General features: G+C 37.3%; 2 protein-coding genes across 6 annotated transcripts in view; both read right to left on the bottom strand.

Moving 5' to 3' along the window:
- Positions 1 to 4384, bottom strand: part of AQR (aquarius intron-binding spliceosomal factor) — a 117962-nt gene extending 113578 nt beyond the window's left edge. For 3 of the 4 annotated variants that reach the window (XM_061182278.1, XM_061182276.1, XM_061182279.1), the window contains exons 1-2: positions 4134 to 4384; positions 1654 to 1710 (exon numbers count right to left, since the gene is read on the bottom strand). In XM_061182278.1, the coding sequence (XP_061038261.1) occupies positions 1654 to 1710; positions 4134 to 4208 (132 nt within the window). In that variant the 5' untranslated portion in view covers positions 4209 to 4384. The remainder of the gene's footprint in view (positions 1 to 1653; positions 1711 to 4133) is intronic. The other variant, XM_061182280.1, reaches the window with a different exon arrangement.
- Positions 4385 to 12073: 7689 nt separating this feature from the next.
- On the bottom strand, positions 12074 to 18449 carry ZNF770 (zinc finger protein 770). 2 transcript variants are annotated; one of them, XM_061182274.1, is made up of 2 exons: positions 18364 to 18449; positions 12074 to 14423 (listed from the first exon to the last, which is right to left on the bottom strand). In XM_061182274.1, exon 2 carries the CDS (start codon positions 14365 to 14367, stop codon positions 12286 to 12288), a length of 2082 nt encoding a protein of 693 aa, XP_061038257.1. In that variant the 5' UTR covers positions 14368 to 14423; positions 18364 to 18449; the 3' UTR covers positions 12074 to 12285. The 2 variants fall into 2 exon arrangements, with proteins under 2 accessions (XP_061038257.1, XP_061038258.1); XM_061182275.1 differs by having other exon boundaries at positions 18336 to 18444.
- Positions 18450 to 18451: the final 2 nt, after the last annotated feature.

Raw genomic sequence — 18451 nt, 5'->3', positions numbered from 1 at the left:
ACAGCAACGAAGACCCAATGCAGACACAAATAAATAAATAAATAAATTTTTAAAAAACAAACAAAAAAGAAAGAATTCAGGTTCTGGGGTTGGAAGCCTGGTTCAAACCATCCACCTTTACTGCTGAAGACTACAACCTTTGCAAATGCATGACTGCTCTAAGGCTCAGTTTCCCAGTATACAAAAAGGATCTAATAATAAGAAGTACCCCGTGGGGTTGCTATAAGACAACACATGTAAAGAATTCAGTACAGGTCCTGGCACATGGTAAGCCTTTAATAACAGTTATCAGTAGCAGAAGTAATAGTAGTGCTAGTGACAAGAGTAGTTAAAAAAAAAACTTACTCTAAAATTATGAAGTACTTTAACATGGTATAATATTATTTTATGGCAACTATGTCTTTTAACTGTTCAAAGTATATTTCTCAAATAAATGTTTGTGGGTAATAAAGGGAGGAAGACAATGAGGCAAGCAAGTCTTGAATTTGTATGAAATTTTCTGTCATTGCTTTTCTGTTTATCAAAAGCCAAATTAAATAATAAAATGAAGGGTATAATCTTCTTTAAATACCAACTTATAATAAAATTCTTCTAAACAGGCATACATAGCTTCATCTAGTGTTAACTAAAATGATCTGAATATAAATTTAATCTCTAAAAACCTTGATCTAATTAAGTTCAACTCAATCTAGTAGTGTCATAAAGATATTTTTGTTATTAATGAAAAATGACCCTAGGAACCCCCAGACCCAACATATACAAGCACAAACATACACAAACAGCATATAGTAAGATAAAGCAACCTGGCTGATAATTAAGAGTAATTAATGTATGTCAAGTTTATGAATATCCTCCTGATGAATAAAATGGGATTGCTGGCAAAACAAAAATATATTTATAAATAAAACATTTAAGCTCAAATAATGTGAGAAATTTGGGATTAAGTTCAGTTTTAATAAGAGTGCCTAGAGTATCACAATTCAATTTACAATGGCAAACTTAAAGTGAGTCTTCACTACTTGTTAAATGTCATGCATATGTTAGCTCTATAAGACCTCTCTTTAAGAACCTGTCAATGAGAATTAATCCTCCATTAGGAATTCTGCCTTTCGTTTATTCTAAATTGTGTCACCTGAATCCTAAGTCCCTTTCCTAATTGAATATGATTGGCCCTCAGTCATCTAATTCTCTAAACAACTCCCACCTCTTCCACCATTATTACAGATCTTTATTTCAGTTCATCAACCTAAAAATAAAAGAGAAAACAATAGATTTTATCCTAGATGAACTGTCAAAAAAACTGTAGGAAAACTGATGTGTATTTACAAAGATATTCATTACATGATCACCTAATAATGATAAATCAGAACAATCTAAGAATCTATAAACAGGAAAATCCACACACATTTTTTTAAAAAGCTTAAAGGAAATAAAACAAATGATAGTAGAGGTTATCTCTGGGTAGTTATTTTTATTTTCTTATGTGTAGCTTCTGTATTTTCCAAATTTTCTATTATGAGTAATTATTAGTTTAGAAAACCATTCATTTTGACTTTTAAAAAAATTATGAAGAGCTTCTGTCGAATTAGCTCTTGAAAAAGACACAAAGAGCATACCTATTCAAAAGGGATGTGGCAAACCAAAAATACTTACCTTTATATCAAAAGGTGATTTTTTCTTGATATGGGGAGCCCAGTATTTACATGCTAACTGCAAAAGTAAACAGTATAAACAGTAAGTCATAGATTCATACCACTGTAGATTCATACCACTAACAGACTGAGATCATTCAGAGACAAGCTGGTTTTTAACAGGGCACTACTGGCGCAGGGCGAGGCGATAGAGTAATTTACCTATTAAGGGGACCATATGGGCTTGCAGACCAGTTAGCATCTTTGGACCTAAACCACTGAATGCCAGTAATGCCCTGCATGGCACCCTGCCACTATGATTTTAAAAAAACAAAACATACTTTTTAAACTACTCCTATGGAAACAACAGGGTGATGTTAATAACCACAGTCAAACATCTTCAGCATAGAGCTAACGAAACCCAGGTCTAGAAAGATTAAATGAGCTGCCCAAGACTACAATTAGTTAACAGGTGAGCCAGTACTAAAAAACAGATTTCAAATCCTCAGGAATATTGATTTGCAAAACAATAATCTTTAAGTGATTAGTACACACTCAGGCACACCTAACCAAAACCTAAAAAAAATTGTAGTTTATCAGTGGGTTATTACCAAGAATAAAAGAGTCAGTGTGTTATATTTCAGCAAAGCAGGTTTTACCTGAAAAATGAGAATTTAAATACATATATAGGAATACCTCAGAGATACTGCAGGTTTGGTTCCAGACCACCACAATAAAGCGACTACCTCAATAAAGCAAGTCACATGAATTTTTTGGTTTCCCAGTACATATAAAAGTTATAATTTACACTATACTGTAGTCTATTAAGTGGCAATAGCATTATGTCTTAAAAAAAACAATGTACATACCTTAATTTAAAAATACGTTATTGCTAAAAAATGCTAACCATCATTTAAAAAAGTGAGATCACAGAGTTCAGATATCTGATCTTCTTAAAACTAAAATTTAACCTCTACATCTCGCTCATTCAATAATAATTAAAAAGGCCCTTCTCTGGTCAGGTGTGCCAGGTGTTCAGAAATAATGGAGGAGGAGGGGCAGGGAAATGGTAGGATCCCTACATACTCTCTGTCCTTATCTCATACCATCCTCCCTCTTACTTCTTAACTTCGCTCTCCTGGCTTCTTTACATACACACCATAAGGCATTTCCACTTGCTACTCCCTGGACTGTTTCCCTGCTCTTCCCCAGACTGGCTCCTTTTTTGCATTCAGGTCTTAGCTTTTGCATTCAGGTCTTAGCTCATTAGGGTCTTAGTCAGGACTCTCCTGACTGCTCTTCATAAACCCCACCCAGTCTGCCACAATACCGTTTCATTTTCCTGATAGCAATAATCACTGTCTGAAACTACACTGTTCATTTGTCTCACTCATCCCTCTAAAATGTAAGCTCCCTGAGGGGAGGAAACTAATAACTTTTACCACAAAAATTCAAGCATATGGGAAAAGGGAGTTCTAGTCTAACTTGTCCAGAAAAACCTCTCCAAATTAATGTAGATGGATGACAATGAATTAACCATATAAGAAAAGGTAGGGAAAAAAATTAACTAGAGGGAACAATGTTGAAAGGAGGTGCCAGGAGGTGAAAGACTGCATGGCACAAATAAATGCAGTTCAGTATGGCTAAAGCACTGTTAGAAAAGGAGAAAAAAAGAGAGGAAACTGGATATAAGCATGGGCCAGATCACAAAACAAGGTGAATGATTCCAGTCATTATCCTAAGGGCAATTAGAACTCTTTAAGGAAGGATTCAAAATGACTCTTATGCTTCTGCCTTGGCAAATCTGCTGAAACAGGGCACAGAGAAGAAAGAAGCAAGTGAGTAATAAGTTCTGCATAGAGCTACCTGCACTCTTATCCAACACCCAAAGCAACAAATAAGGATTAGGAAAGTTGCTGAGCGCTACAGGGCTATGTTTCCCTATTCAAAGCCAACCGCGGTTCACCATGCAACACAATAAACAGGTTTTAAATGAACGCTCTCCGACCACGGGATTGCTCTCTTCGTAGATGCATGTATTTGGAGCAGGTGTCTTGTCAGATTCTCACCATTCCTTTCAAAGATCTAGGTTGCTCTAAGGCTAAAAATAAGCCTATCCCTCCTTCGACCCTCAGTTCAGTATCACCTCTGCTATGAAACCTTCTTGCCCGTCTCAGGTGACTGGGGTGTTCCTTCTGTGAATCCATCGCTCCTGCGACGAACTCTTAACATAGCAAAGCTTGCATAATAGCTTTCTTTTCATGTGTCTGTCTCCCCTGGAACATGAACTCCTCAGGGCAGAGCCTCTTTCATCACGGTCTCCCCAACAGCTAGCACAGTTGCTGGCACACAGCACGTACTCTTTAGTAAAAAGACTTGAGTGTATGAATTGACAAACGAATGCCTCCTCGGTGCTCCCGTTCCCAAGAAAAATCCCACCTCCTGGCCTCGGGGCTTCAGCGTCCTCACCCCTTCACACACACCAGACTCGCCCAAGCGCACCTGAGTCACGAACTCCGCGTTGATCTGGGACACCGTAGGGGCCACGATTTTCTTGGGCTGAGCAGGGGCCGTCATGGCAGCACTCTCCTTCCGCTCCAGTGGAAAAAAATGGACCGCTCCGAGCAGCGGTGAACCCGATACACTTCCCCCTAAGAAGCGACTGCGGCTGCCTAACTCCGAGATGCAAAAACCCGCGGAGCAGAATATCCTCAACGCTTACAGACCACAGGGAACGCGCACCGCAGCTTGTACATTCTTCGAGAAGCGGAACAGAACGGGCCCGGAAGTGCATGCAAGCGCTGGCTCTGAGCTAGAGAGACAAGGGCTTCGACCTCCCCCGCTCCTGCCCCCTAGCGGGAAGCTGAGAGAAAACACCCAGGGAGACCGGATTGATGTCTCAGTGACCAGGTAGATGGTGTTGGTTAAGGTTTTCTTGTGGTAGGGTCGGGGAGGGAGAGGGAGACTTGGAGTTTCTTTCAACACTATAAAAAGCATTAGTGAAAAAAAAACTAAACGGGGAATGCGAGGCTTGATTTTAACTGTTTTTTAACAGATTCATGGAAATATAAATTAGCATATAATGAACTGCACATATTTAGGGTGTAAAATTTGATTTTTTTAAAATAGTCATACATATGTGAAACCATCACCAAAGTCATAATAATAAGCATATCCAATGTCCCTAAAATTTTCCTAGTCCTTTTTGCAATCCATCCCTATCCCATTTCTACCCACCCATTCTCAGGCAATCACTGATCTGCTTTCTGTCGCTATAGATGTATAGATTAGTATCCTTTTTATAGAATTTTATAAATATGAAAATAATACAGTATGTACCTTTTTTCTTTCTTCTTTCACTCAACATAATGATTTTGAGATTCATCCATGTTGATGCATGTATTAATAGTTGGTGCCTTTTTATTGCTGAGTAGTATTCTATTTTATGGACATACCACAGTTTGTTAATCTGCTCATCTATGGATGAACATTTAATTGTTTCCAGTTTTTGACTACTACAAATAATGCTGCTAAGAGCATTCGTGTATATATGTCTTAATGTAGACATGTGTTTCCCTTTCTCTTAAGTAAATACCTAGGAGTGGAATAGCTGGATCATATGGTACGTGTATGTTTAAATTTTTAAGAAACTACCTGTTTTCCAAAGTAGTTGTACCATTTTATATTCACACCAGTAGTATATGAGAGTTCCAGTTCCTCTTCCTTCTCACCCACACTTGATATGGTCAGTCTTTTTAATTTTAGCCATTTTAATAGTTATGTGGTATATTTCATTGTAGCTTTAATTTGTATTTCCCTAATGACTAATGATGTTGAATGTCTGTTCATGTGCTTATTTGCCATCCATATATCTTCTTTGTGGAAGCCTCTATTCAAATTGTTTGCCCATTTTTAAATTGAATTGCATGTTTTCTTATTACTGAGTTTGAATGCATACCTCTACCACTCCCAAATCCATATATAAATTAAACATGTACCTCTAGTAGACTTTCCCTGGATGAACACAGGCAAGAAACTGGTAACATGGTTGCCTCTAGGGAGGAGGAACTGGGGGAGGAGAGGACAGGAGCAAGGGAAGTCTTATTTTACATTTTGCACCCTTTTGAATTTTGTAACAGCTATAGCCCATTTGAAAATAAACAGTTGTGAAGGAAAAAACAAAAAAGTGTCTGTAGATACAGAATTTAAATGTGGAATCCTTTTTTCCTTCTACTTGCTATTGTATAAACTTTATTTATGGAGCTAAAGATGAAAATTTGCATGATCCTAATTTTAAATGCAACAGATTTTGAATAAAGTATCTAATTACACTTTATTTACAAATGGAGTCTATACAACAAGAGGTAAAATAAGATTTTCTGAATAGCTTTTATGATGAGTCTTGAAAGGTAGATAAGATTTGGATAATCAAAAACATCAGGGACAATATTTCTAGTATAGTCATAGCACAGATAAAGCCATGAAAGCAGGTCATGCTGGGAGAATGTTGGGAGTGAGCCATCAGGCTTAACATGTCAAAACCTTAAAAGCTAGAGAAAGGAGACTGTATTTATTGTGGAAGGCAATGGGAAACCACTGATTGGAAATCTACTTTTGGAAGATGACTTTTCAGTAGTTTGTTAGATGGGTTGGAATAGGTAAAGTGGGGATGGGAATACCAGTTGGGAGACTATTGCAAATTTAAAGCAAAAGTAACATGCCTAAATTTGGGTTCTGGCAGTAAAATTGAAGAGGAAGGAATAAGCATGGAAGACACTGAAAAAACAGAGTAAAGAGAAAGTCATCCTAAGCAGTTGAAAGAATAGTGGAACCCTGTACCAGCAGAGAAGACAGAAGGTAGAAGTAGATTTTAAAAGGAAAAGATAGTTCCATTATATAGAGACACAGTCTGAGGTAGCAGGAGGAGATCTGGGCAGTGATGAGCAATTTATTTGCCAATTAACATTTATTAAATTTGTAATTTATCTTATGATTTTGTGGCCAAGAGGATATTAAGCCAATAACCTCCAGATCATATGTGGATCTAACTATGTGAAAGGTTCTAATTTATAATACCTAGTAGATTTATGAAAAAATGCAGTATCATAATCTTTCTCCTTCTCTCTCAAACTCTCCCTCTCTCTCTCCTTTTCATATCACTTCTCTTAGCCAAGTTTTTGAATGATGGTTTTGGACATCCTAAAATTATAATATGTTCATTTTATAACTTTTCTTTTATTTTACAAGCTTTCTGTAATGAGTTTTGTAAGTAAGGAAGGGAGAAAGCAAAGAAACCAGGTAATCAAGAAAGAAGTTTCAAAACACAATATTGTCAATAGTATCAAATGCTTCAAAGAAATCTAAAAGGACAAGAACTTCAAAAAGTCCATGGGTTTGGAAATTAGGAGACCATTGGTGACCATTATCAGTTTGTTGTAGTAAGAAAAAGAAAATTTAATTCAAATTGATTTTAAAGTAAAGGAAATCTATAGGTATAAATAAAGTCTAGAGATAAATTAGGCTTCAGGCAGTTGATCAGGCTTCCAGCTCCATTCTTTTGGCACTGCTCCCCATACTTCTCCCACCCTACTCTGCTTTGTGTTTTGACGTCATCCCCAGACTAGCATTGTTCATGGTACCTAAACGGAGAAAGCTTCTCCACACTCACTTCTCCTTAAGGTTTCACTCTGATCAGATCAACTTAGGTCAGTTCTTCCAGGCCAATTACTCTGGCTAAGGTAGCACTGTGCATAGACTGGCTTAGACTTGGGTTACCCATCCCTTTAAGTCATGATGAATATTCTGATAGAGTTAGACTGATCATGACCATTGCTGGAGCTGCAGTTAAGATCAGTCCTACCCAGAATACCTGGCTGATACACAGTGAAAGAAAGAAGGTGTGGTTGCAACTAACAATGCTTACTACAATGATCATTGATAGAACAGCTCCCAAGAGGTGGTGAGGAAAACACTAGGTAATAAAGGGCTAAGAAGCTAATGAACAAAAAGGCAATGGAGGAAGTAGGTGTAATGAATTTTCAATATCTCTGACCCTAAAAGGCAAAGAGTAAAATATAACAGTAACCAAAATAATAGGTAAAACTAAAGTTATTTGGCCCAACTGCTATCTCTTTTTAAGCTTGGTGCAGTGGAAATTTTGATTGCCTATCCATTCCTCCCTTCTTTCCAAATGCAACTTCAAATTTGACCAGTATTTGTATTATCTTCAGGCAACCTTGTGCTTGAAGGAAGTAGGCTGAGGCCCAGGTCCAGCTCCACGTAATTCTATCTCCTTTGTCAGTGGCTGGTTCAGGAATGTGGCTGTGAAGCAATTCTGGCAGGTGAGAGAGGTAATGTTCACTGTAGATGTATAGGAAAGTTATCTTTGCTCTTGGGGGAGTTTCTGGGTCTCTCATTCACTCACTGTCCCACCCTCCCCCCATGAAGGAAGCATGCAGCCCTAATTGCAAACAAAGCATACTAAAACCATAAGGAAAATAACCTTGTCATTGTGAAAGGCAGAGCAGATGGAAGGAACCAGAGTCAACTATATGATTTAACAACCCTAGGGTTTATCTAGTTGCTGGACTTCAAGTTGTATAAGCCAATAAGGTCCCCATTGCAAGAAGCAGTTTGAGTCAGGCATTCTGCTACTTGTAGCCAAAACCATCATAACTGAATAAGGAACACATGAAATTTTCTTTAAGGAAACCAATGAGAGGGAAAAACTAAAAACACCAGAAAAAAGAAGGGACTAATGATGAAGCTCCCAGGAGAAAGAGAGCAGGGAAAAGCTAGCTTCAGAAAAGTGGAAGAACATTATTATTCTGAGATACATGAGAAAAGTAAGGAGTAAAGATAGACATTTTTGAGTGAAGAGGAGGGAAGTTTAGAAAGTTTTGGATTGCCTTTGATCTCAACATGTTAGAAGGCAAACTCATTCCAAGAATGAATGAAAGGCTCTAAACGAAATTATAGATTTACAGAGAAGGTAAGAGTCTGTAATAATGACTCCATTTCTTCCTTTATACATCCAGTATATATTTGAGGATGTAAAAACATTACAGATACTGCTTTATACTTTATGTATAAAACATAAAATCATGCATTCTCTTGCTTTCCAGAAACATGTAGTTTAGCTCAATGGTTTTTCAATACAGCAATAACAGCTAACCTGTATAAATGCAAATTTTCAGGCCCAACTCCAAATATTGAATCAGAAACTCTTGAGGGTGTAGCTCAGCAATCTATGCTTTTAACAAGCCCTCTAGATGATTCTAGTGCACACTAAAGTTTGAAAACCACTAGTCAACAGTGACGATTAATAGAGTTATGAACAAAAAGCAGTGGAAGCACAGGGAATAGAGTGCTAGGGTAAATCAAAAAGGCTTCCAGAGGAAGCAGTGTTTAAGCTCAAACTTCAAAGAATGAATAGAAGTTAGCCGATACAGATGCAAAGTATTACATGTTCCATATTGTTTAATAATACCATTGTACCACTTTTCTTTTTCAGTTATCTTTTTTCCTCTAATAGAATTTTGTTCTCTAATAGAATAGTGCTAATAGAATTCTAGCAGTTAGCCCTGAAATTCTAAGCCCTTCTAACTGGCAATAGGAGAAATCTCAACAAGAAAGGAATTAAATGTTTCCTTTCACTGCTTCTAAAGAGTAGATATTCTGCATGAAACAGCCCTTGCCAATTCACTTCTAACAAAGGATTCTTATACGATATGCAGACTTCAAACACTGGTGCTATCCCTTAAAAATGTCTATAATTCTCATTGGTTATCTCACATAACGTAAATTGAAATCTGTTTTCTGCAAATTAAACTTTATTTTTCTTCCATAATCACAGACTAAAAACAAAACCAACTCAACTAAATCTCTTCTTTGAATACAGTATGAGAGTTTGTATCTAATTTAAATTACTACTACATAGATAAGATGGAAGCGGGAATAACAAGAATATGTATTGGAGGAACTAATTTTGTTTCTTTAGTACAAATCTGGAGAGGGAGGCCAAAGAGGATGATAAATGGATAAGCAGATAAATCATGTGACATGCAATGGAGTTAACATATCCATTTGTAGGTGATAAGGAGCTATCAAAGAAACTTAACATGAACAAGGAAGTAAACGATTAACTATCCATGTAGAAAGCTCAGAAGGTAGAAGGTAGACTGGAGTGGGCCCAGGAAAGTGTTTGGCGATCAGTACCTTGTTCCTGTATTATGTGATTTTCCCTTTTAAAAAAGTTCAAACTGTGTAATTAGAAACTTTATTTTTAAAATATTCTAAAATTTGAATTATTCAAAAATTACCATCTACTTTCCTTCAACACACATTTTGTCCTAATAGGCCCTATTGTAGTACAAAACAAGAAACAATAATTTCACTAACTAAGTCAATCAAACTACTTCAGTAAATAATCATGCTACAGCCTGGAATTGCCCAAACAAAAATTCTTCTAATTTTCTTTACAGATATTTAAAAGTTTATTTTTTTCAGAAAACCAAAGCAACTGATTCAACAATAACAGTTCTAGCATGCAGCAAGTCATCATTTAACATCTAATGTTTAAACTTCTTATCATGGATGTATACAGTTTATTTTCATTCCTATAAAGTTTCCACAGCTTGTAGTGATAATAAAAGTAAGTATTTCGTTACAGGTACTTCAAATAGCACTACAGTACCTCTTCGACAAAATTTTTACAATATTCCAACTTTCAATATGAAACAGCTTAAAAAGGCATGGGCCAAAAAAAAAAAAAATGTATAGTAGTATCACTTAGGCAAATAAAGTCTAATAATCATACAAGCACAACACTGTTAGGATTCTCCTGTTAGGGTTGGGAAAGGAGTATATGAGACATTTACTTCAAATAAAATTACATAAATAGCTTAGGAAAATTCCCAAATATATAATTTCAGACATATTAAAGAAAAAAACCCTTGAACCTTTATTCTTGGAAAACATGAACTAGTTATCCCTTGCTTTTATGTAATAGATGTGTTCTTAAAAAGTTTTGTGTAAAGCAAATTATATAAAACATCACCTTGCTAGCACTGGAGGAACACAACTCACGGAAACATGAGAAATTATTCTTTAAAACACGATTCTCCTGCATATTTGTACATCGCTGGGCTTTTATCTGTACTGTTAAGTTTAATTTCTATGAATTAAACCCAAGTTTCTCAAAATTCACTTGTAAAAGAAGCAGACCGACTTCTCCTCCCCCCTCCCCCCCCACAAAGACAATTCTTACAGTACAATGTAAAATTGTTCCTTTATCCATTCTCAGTAGAGGGCTTGTCACTACATATATCTGAGAGTGCTAGGATAAATACCCACCTGTTCTTTTCACCTTAGAAAGATAATGGTTATTTTCTCTTATTGCTAGGAAATGTCATTCTTAAAGATTTTATTAAAAATGGCAAATGTGAAGGACAATGTGTGATTACAAGCCTTTTACAGTTTGATTAAATATTCCCCAAATCATGACAGTACTGTTTAGAATGATACTCTCAATTCCATAAGCATCTTATTCCTATATGGGATTACCTTACTAATTAAAATAACAATTTACTAATGATCAAAATAACATTCTTTAGCATTAGAATCTTGCAAAAAACAGGAATAAAAACTAGAACTACACCTAGTCACTGCTGTTTGATCAAACTTAATAGAATATTTAGTTTAGTCATAGGACCACTCAAAGAGGTATTAAAAGAAAGTTTTACTAAGGTAAATGTAAAAGTCTTATGGAGATGCAGATCTACAGGTGAGTCTTAAGTCTACAACTACTGCTATCAATCATTAATAAGCATGTAGATGAATTGCATTCATTCCTCTGAAAAGATGACACTGCATACATATCATCAAAAAGATTATGGCACTAGAACATTATTCCTGATAAGTAAACATGGTAAATGTATAGAGGTGCATCCTAGCCTCTCTCCTACTTTTACATTTTGGGGGTAAAGATAACAGCAGGCTGGGCAAAAAAACAATTCAAATCACCTATAGAATAGGGGGGGAAGCTACCGGAGTCCTAAGAATATTAACAGCTTGGAAAAGAACAATGAAAATAATGCTATTATTTTCTCATCCACTTTCACTTTTATCGCCTTTATATTTTTTAGCTTATAAGAAAAAATTTTGCAATGGAATTTGAACCATAGGTATAAAATACATGAAATAATATAGTGGGGCTATCTGTATTGGCCAAAAACCAATTTTTGCCTCTCAGTCTTTTGAGCATATATAAAAGGAGATGGCGTGTCTTAAGGAATAATTCCTTTAAAAATGAGGCTGAATTATTTGTACCACATCATGGATTTACAACATTTTCAATACAGCCAAAGTATATGTTAAAATAAAACAAATACCTGCTTTATGGCATCAAATCATGTTCTTCCCCCTAAAAATTAATTTGGCTGTTCCTAAAACGTATTACATTTCTATGTATCTTACCTCTGACTATGCAGACAAGCAAGCGCCTACGAAATCATTCAATCTAATGCAGGTCTTTTGATACAAATACATTGTAAGTGATACAGGCTAAAGAGCAAGGTCACCAGAAAGACCACACATGTGTTAGTGGGTCTGTCAATTACATAACTGACTTTAAGACAACCATTTTCTCTTGTGGTCATTCCTTAAAGTGAGTAAGTTGATGTCTCTTCCAGTGTGGAGCCTGTCTGAATGTTTTGCCACAAACTGAGCATTCGAATGGCTTCTGCCCTGCATGAATTAGATAGTGTCTTTCCAGCTTAGATGGGGATCTAAAACTTTTAGAACAAACACTGCATTGGTAAAGAAGGCCATCGTTCCTCTCAGTACGCCCTGAATAACTACAACAATGACTATGATGGCTCTGCTCTGATTCCAGAAGTGCACTAGAGAGACAGGGCTGCCTGTTCCTATAGGGGGTACCAAGAATGAAATCCTCTGATTCTGCCTTAACTTTTATTTCTGATGTTTGATCTGACTCTGAGACCTCGTATTTTTGAAAACCAAGAGTCTGACATTGTTGGGAAGCACTATAGTTAACATTATCACCTTGATGAATGAAAAGTTTGTTCAAATTTTCCAATTCTACTTGGCAAAGAGATTTTCTATATGGAATCTTATCAATATGAGTTAATTTATGTCTTTTCAAGTGAGCTGACTGTCTAAAAGATTTCCCACAAACATTACAGCCAAAAGGCCTCTGTCCAGTATGAATTAAATAGTGTCTTTGTAGTTTAGATACGGAAGGAAACACTTTCTCACATTTGTCACAAGGACACATCTTATGTCCAGTATAGATGTTTTCATTTGTAACTGAAAAACCACACTGAAGCACTTCGCAGTTTTCAAAGAATTCCTCACCTGATGAACCATAGATAGATACATCTTTATTATTCACAGAATTATCCATAGTTAACATGTTCTCTGGTGTAAGAATACCTTTTACGTTTTTTCCCATATTTTGGCTCTGGAAGTGCTTTTGCCAAGAAAATGGCAAAGTCAACGTTTTCTTCTTTTTATTGCCAACTGTCTTATATGTTCCGTGCTTGCCAAGAGAACCCATAAACGTTCTCTGGGTTTGTTCAGGGCTCTGCTCACCAGAAATAAGATCACAATTTTTCAAGAAACTGTTTTTAAATACTTTTTTCTCAGATCGAAAATTATCTAATTTTTTACCCCCAGCACGTTTAAGCTTAGCCAAGATTTTTTTAACAATGGTTTTATAGTTGTAGCTTCTTTTGAGCCTGCTTGGAATTTTGCCACTTCTGGCAGGAAAACACTTATGTCCATTGAGAATCTGCTCTGATTCAAAACATTCTTCACACTCTGGACATTGAAAAGGGACAATATAAATAGAGTGGACATCAAGTTGATTATTCTCCTCAGATTCACGTATATCACCGTTTTCAAAACTATCCTGCTTTGCATTTAATTTATTAGGCAGGGGGCCTGATTCTGGACTCTTCACCTTTAATGAAAGAGTCTGAAAAGTCTTATTCCTGGCATGGATTTGTTTATGCTTCAGAAGTTTGCTTTGAATCTTAAATCCTTTTTGACAAAAACAACATTGAAAAGGTCTTTCCTCTGAATGTGTGAGTTGGTGGATTTTTAAGTGAGTTGACTGTCGAAAAGATTTACTGCACAGGACACATTTAAAAGGCCTCTGACCAGTATGAATAAGTGCATGCCTATCAAGTTTTGACTGTGATGGGAACAGCTTGCCACAGATTGTACACGCGTGAATATTCTTTTTTTTCTTTGTAGGGCTGTGTGTAGGATCAGACTTGGAGCACGGGTGTAATGCCCATCTCTCCTCTGTGGTAAGAGCATGATACATTCCATACACTGGCTTTTCTTGCTTGGCCTCCAGCAGTCTTCTGACCTGTTTAACATCATTCTGGTAAGTTTCATTGTGAAGCTGTTGGTGCTTCACGAATGTCTTCAGATTCTTAAAGTGGCGTGGACAAATACTACATTTAAAAGGCAGATTATGAGTTAGTTGATGTCTTTCCAGATGAACTAGTTGTCTAAAGGTTTTATGACACACATCACATTCAAATGGCTTTTGACCAGTATGAATGAGATAATGCCTAGCTAATTTTGAGGGTGTTTCAAAATGCTTGAAGCAAATATTGCAAATATATGGCCTGTTTCTAGGTAGTTTGTTGGCTACTACACACTGTTGAATCTTTAGCATTTTCAAATTGTTTTCAGCCATCATATTCTTCAGTGATATACTCTGATGAGCTCCATGGTGTTCTTACACTCCACAGATGTCTAAAAATTAAAAATAAAAATGTATTAATTAAAAATTACTTATTCATATGAAAAGAAATAATTTAAGCTGTTCCTTGGCTAAAGGTATTAAAGGCAATAGGGAACCTCAACTTTTCCTGTGCTTAAAAGTAAGTTAATAACCATTTTAGATACTTTAGAATCATTAAACTAATTTTACTCATACAGAGAAATGAGGAGTCTTTAAAAGAAATACTTAAAAATGTATATAATTTTAAGCTATATTTCTAATTAATTGAGATGATACGTTAAAAGGGGACTGAGTTGAATTTCTTAACATTAAATAGATCTTTTAATTCTAATTTTCCTAGTCCACTATTAAGTAGATTTGTCATTTTTCAAAAATTGGGCTAGAAAGATAAAGAGTGTAAGAAATAAAATATAATACTAAAAATAAGACATATCTGCATTCAATTATAGCATACCTTGGACATGATCTGAGAATGGAATGTTTTAGTTATCAAAATTCTTAGCCACATCATTAGCAATATTTACTCTCAGTTACTTCTTTGGACCACCAAAGATAACATAAACAACTGGGAGAAAATGTCCCAGAAAACCTGGATTCTAGTCCTGGATCTGCCATCATATGAACTTGGAGGCAAGAAGAAGGAAATATAGATTCCTTATCTCTGAGTCAGGGAAAATGCCTCCTGGCCTGCCTACCACATTGAGTTGTGAGAATCAATGGAGATAATGCACCTGAATGTGTTGGAAAACTGAAGCAATGTATAAATGTAAGGTATTATTTAGCTCAACACTAATCAAATTTAAAAACTTTATCCTTATCTACTTAGTATCATTTTTAGGGTTTCTAACTAAGAGATAAACACACTAAACGTACAGTTCTTTTTATTTCTCCTTTCCACTTTGTTGTAGAAGTCCTAAAAGACAAGTACAGAGGCAATGAGGTTGACACATTGGCTACTTATATACTTATCTACGGCTAAGTAATTGAAAGTCTGAGTGTAGTTTACTTTTCAGGCAGTAGAATAAAAAGGTCATTTTGGTCTCAGTTAATATAAAGATACTTTCCCTAATATACCTCTGTAGGACACATGCAAAAGCTTACCAGGAACTTTCACAACCATTTTATACCCTATCTTCTCCTAACTGAAAAGCCAGTTTTCTTCTCATCCTTCTTCTTCTACTGCATTTTCCTTAAATAAGGAAGCCAGAGATTAAAAAAAGCTGTTCCAGCTCTCTCATTCTAATGTTGTATCTTCTAGTTGAGATCAGAGAGTTGATAAATCTACCAGAAACTCAGTGTTCTTTTGTCAGATGATTTAGTGGATATCCAACATATATGCTGTGTGCTATTATCTATTTTTTCCTAAAAGACACCTTAAACACAAAATCACAAACACACCCACTGTGGTTCTCTTCAGGAATCTGATTTAAGAACAGAAAAAAAATTCATTTATTGAGCAAATTATCTTCTAGTTGTTTTATTATAGTGTTTTTCAAGCTGCATGTCACTACCCATTAGTGGATTGTGCAATCACTTTAGTGTGTCATGATCAGCATTTTTGTTTAATAGAGTAGAAAATATCAGGTTGCATAACATATGGTAACCATAAATACTGCTTTGTGAAACTTCTATAGGAAGAGGTAAAAAACTGTGAAACCTGTTCCTGGCATATCTCTTTACACACTAGACAGAGGAACCTACAACAAATCAATCACTTTATTCAAAGTGGCCACGTAATCTATTAAGTAAGATTGGGGCCCATAGGATGAGACAGGATTACTAAGGATTATTAATTTTCTTCAACTGACCCATATAACCCCAAAATATTTATCAGAAAAATCTAATTAGAGGCCAAAGGTAATATGTCACACAAATAACTAAAATAATCTGACTGCAAGCCACTATATTAATTTATAAAATACACCATATAACCCAGATATCCACGTTAACAACAATCAGCTGTTGATGCTATTACTATCCACTTTCACAACACTGAGTTAGAGAAATTACAGGTGAATGGCCTCCAAACCCTTAAAATGCTAACACAGCAGCAGTTATGAGAATTAAAATTAAGTGAATTGCCAAGAACTTGGCAATTTATTTAATTCCCGTCAGGCAAAATCAGGTGTTGAGGTGTCAATTAGGACAATGAGCCAAACTGCAAGTAATAATCGAGTCTATTCACTTACTGCGACAGTGCAAGCAAGAGGCTAAAAAAGTACTGGTTCCCCAGTGGTCGATTAAATGGAACAACACTAGGTGAGGGTTAGGTGGATGCAATGCACACAATCACCTCTCTGCAAAGGAGGCTGGAACAAAAGGTTTCTGCCTCTTTATGGACCTGTGGGCCAGGGGAGGAGGAAGGAAGAGCTACAAATGGAATGGTCCTGAGTCAAAATGGAGAAAAGTACCTCAGTCAAGGCTGCCCCCTCCACCTTCCCTCCCTTTGCAATAAGGAGGTATTGGTGGAGGCACCTGGGAAGTACCTCGGCCAAGGCCCTCAGAATGGAAGTACCTGAGCCAGGAATGCAATACAGTATGAGCATGGCTAGTGGGAGGGAAGGGGTGAGTCCTTGACTGCAACTCCCTCCAGAAAACTGCAGTGCACTGGCCATGCACAAGTCTGGTGTGGCAAGAGCAGCTTCCCCCGAAGAGGCCAGCCAGACAAAGCCACGCAATTGTCTATGGTCGGGCCTGAAAGATCACACATAGGATTCTGGCCTGCAGCCAGGCTCCTCAGCTCCTATTGTGCATTTCTTCTTTCCTTTAATAGTTTCTTTTGAACACTTGAAAAAAATCCCACACTAGAACCACACACATGACAACCATTTCTGATTATAACAGGAATTGACGACCTATAGTTACTGGGCCAAAAAGAGACTATGGCTTATCAACTAACACTAGCACTAAGACCGGATACTATTGTCAGTTGCGTCCACACCATGTGGGAAAGCACTTACTGGAAGCCCTATATTGTTAGAATCACTGGTGGCAAGCAGTGATCTCATCTGCTATTTATAAGTGACAGTTAAGGGATCCCCAAGCTCCAAATGCAGTCCCACGTGTACTTAAGCATATGCACAGTAATATGATAGAACTCCAAATCCCACTTCTACTGATTTCTCTGTGTTCTCAAATGACTTTTTTTGTCAGTAATATTTCAAAAACAAATCCAACAGCGTATAATTTTTCTTATGTTAAAGTGAAAATAAAAGATGGTAAATCTCAATGGGTCAACCCCAAGATTATCCTGACAACAGCAAGATACACTCCGTTGTAAAACTGTGAAAACCGATCTCAAAAAATTCCAACGATACTTCAAGGCCGAAAGCCTGTTAGTTTTCCAGTCTTAACGAACACCATTAAAACGAGGTGGGCATATCACAAAAGTAAATGAACAAGAAACGCAAGAACTGAGAGAAAGAGAACTTTCAGTTACGGAATAACCTCTGGCGACATTTATCACAGCCTTTCCCTCTCTGTAGCTTCTTCTGCCCCACTTCCCCCGGCCCCCTCTCTTGACCTTGAACCCTCACCTCTTCCTCTCAGAGGGATTGCACAGGACACAGACCCTGACAACTGGCCCTCGCCCTAACTGCCCACAACCAGTAAGCACCTAGGAGTCGAGCCAGAGTCCAGAGACTGCAAAATCCCACACCAGGAAAGGAAAGGAAAGGGTGAAAACTGCTTTGGCCACAGAGAGGGGGAAAAATGCCACATGTGATACGACCCACTGCAGGGGAAAGTATCGTTTTTTGCAATTCCTCTCGGAGACTCCCGCTCCCCAGGAGTCGCAGTCAGGAGGCGGGGAAGTGGGAAAAGCAAAGTAGCTCAGGTCGTGGCGCCCCCGTTCTGGGTCCCCGGGCACCTTGGAGGGACCGAGGCAGGCCCGACCTTTCCCGGGGGGTCGCTCCACCTCACACCTGGGTTCTTGAAATCCTCCTCACGCACCTGGAGCTGGCACGGGCCCGCGAGCCGCGCATCTCAAGGCCCAGGAGCCGCGAAGGCAGCGTGCACACGTCCTCAGGGCCGGCGCGGC

The sequence above is a fragment of the Eubalaena glacialis genome, chromosome 2 (genome assembly GCF_028564815.1).
Source record: "Eubalaena glacialis isolate mEubGla1 chromosome 2, mEubGla1.1.hap2.+ XY, whole genome shotgun sequence".
NCBI lineage: Eukaryota > Metazoa > Chordata > Mammalia > Artiodactyla > Balaenidae > Eubalaena > Eubalaena glacialis.
Note: the sequence above shows the minus strand (reverse complement) of the source record. Positions and strands in the feature narration are given on the sequence as shown.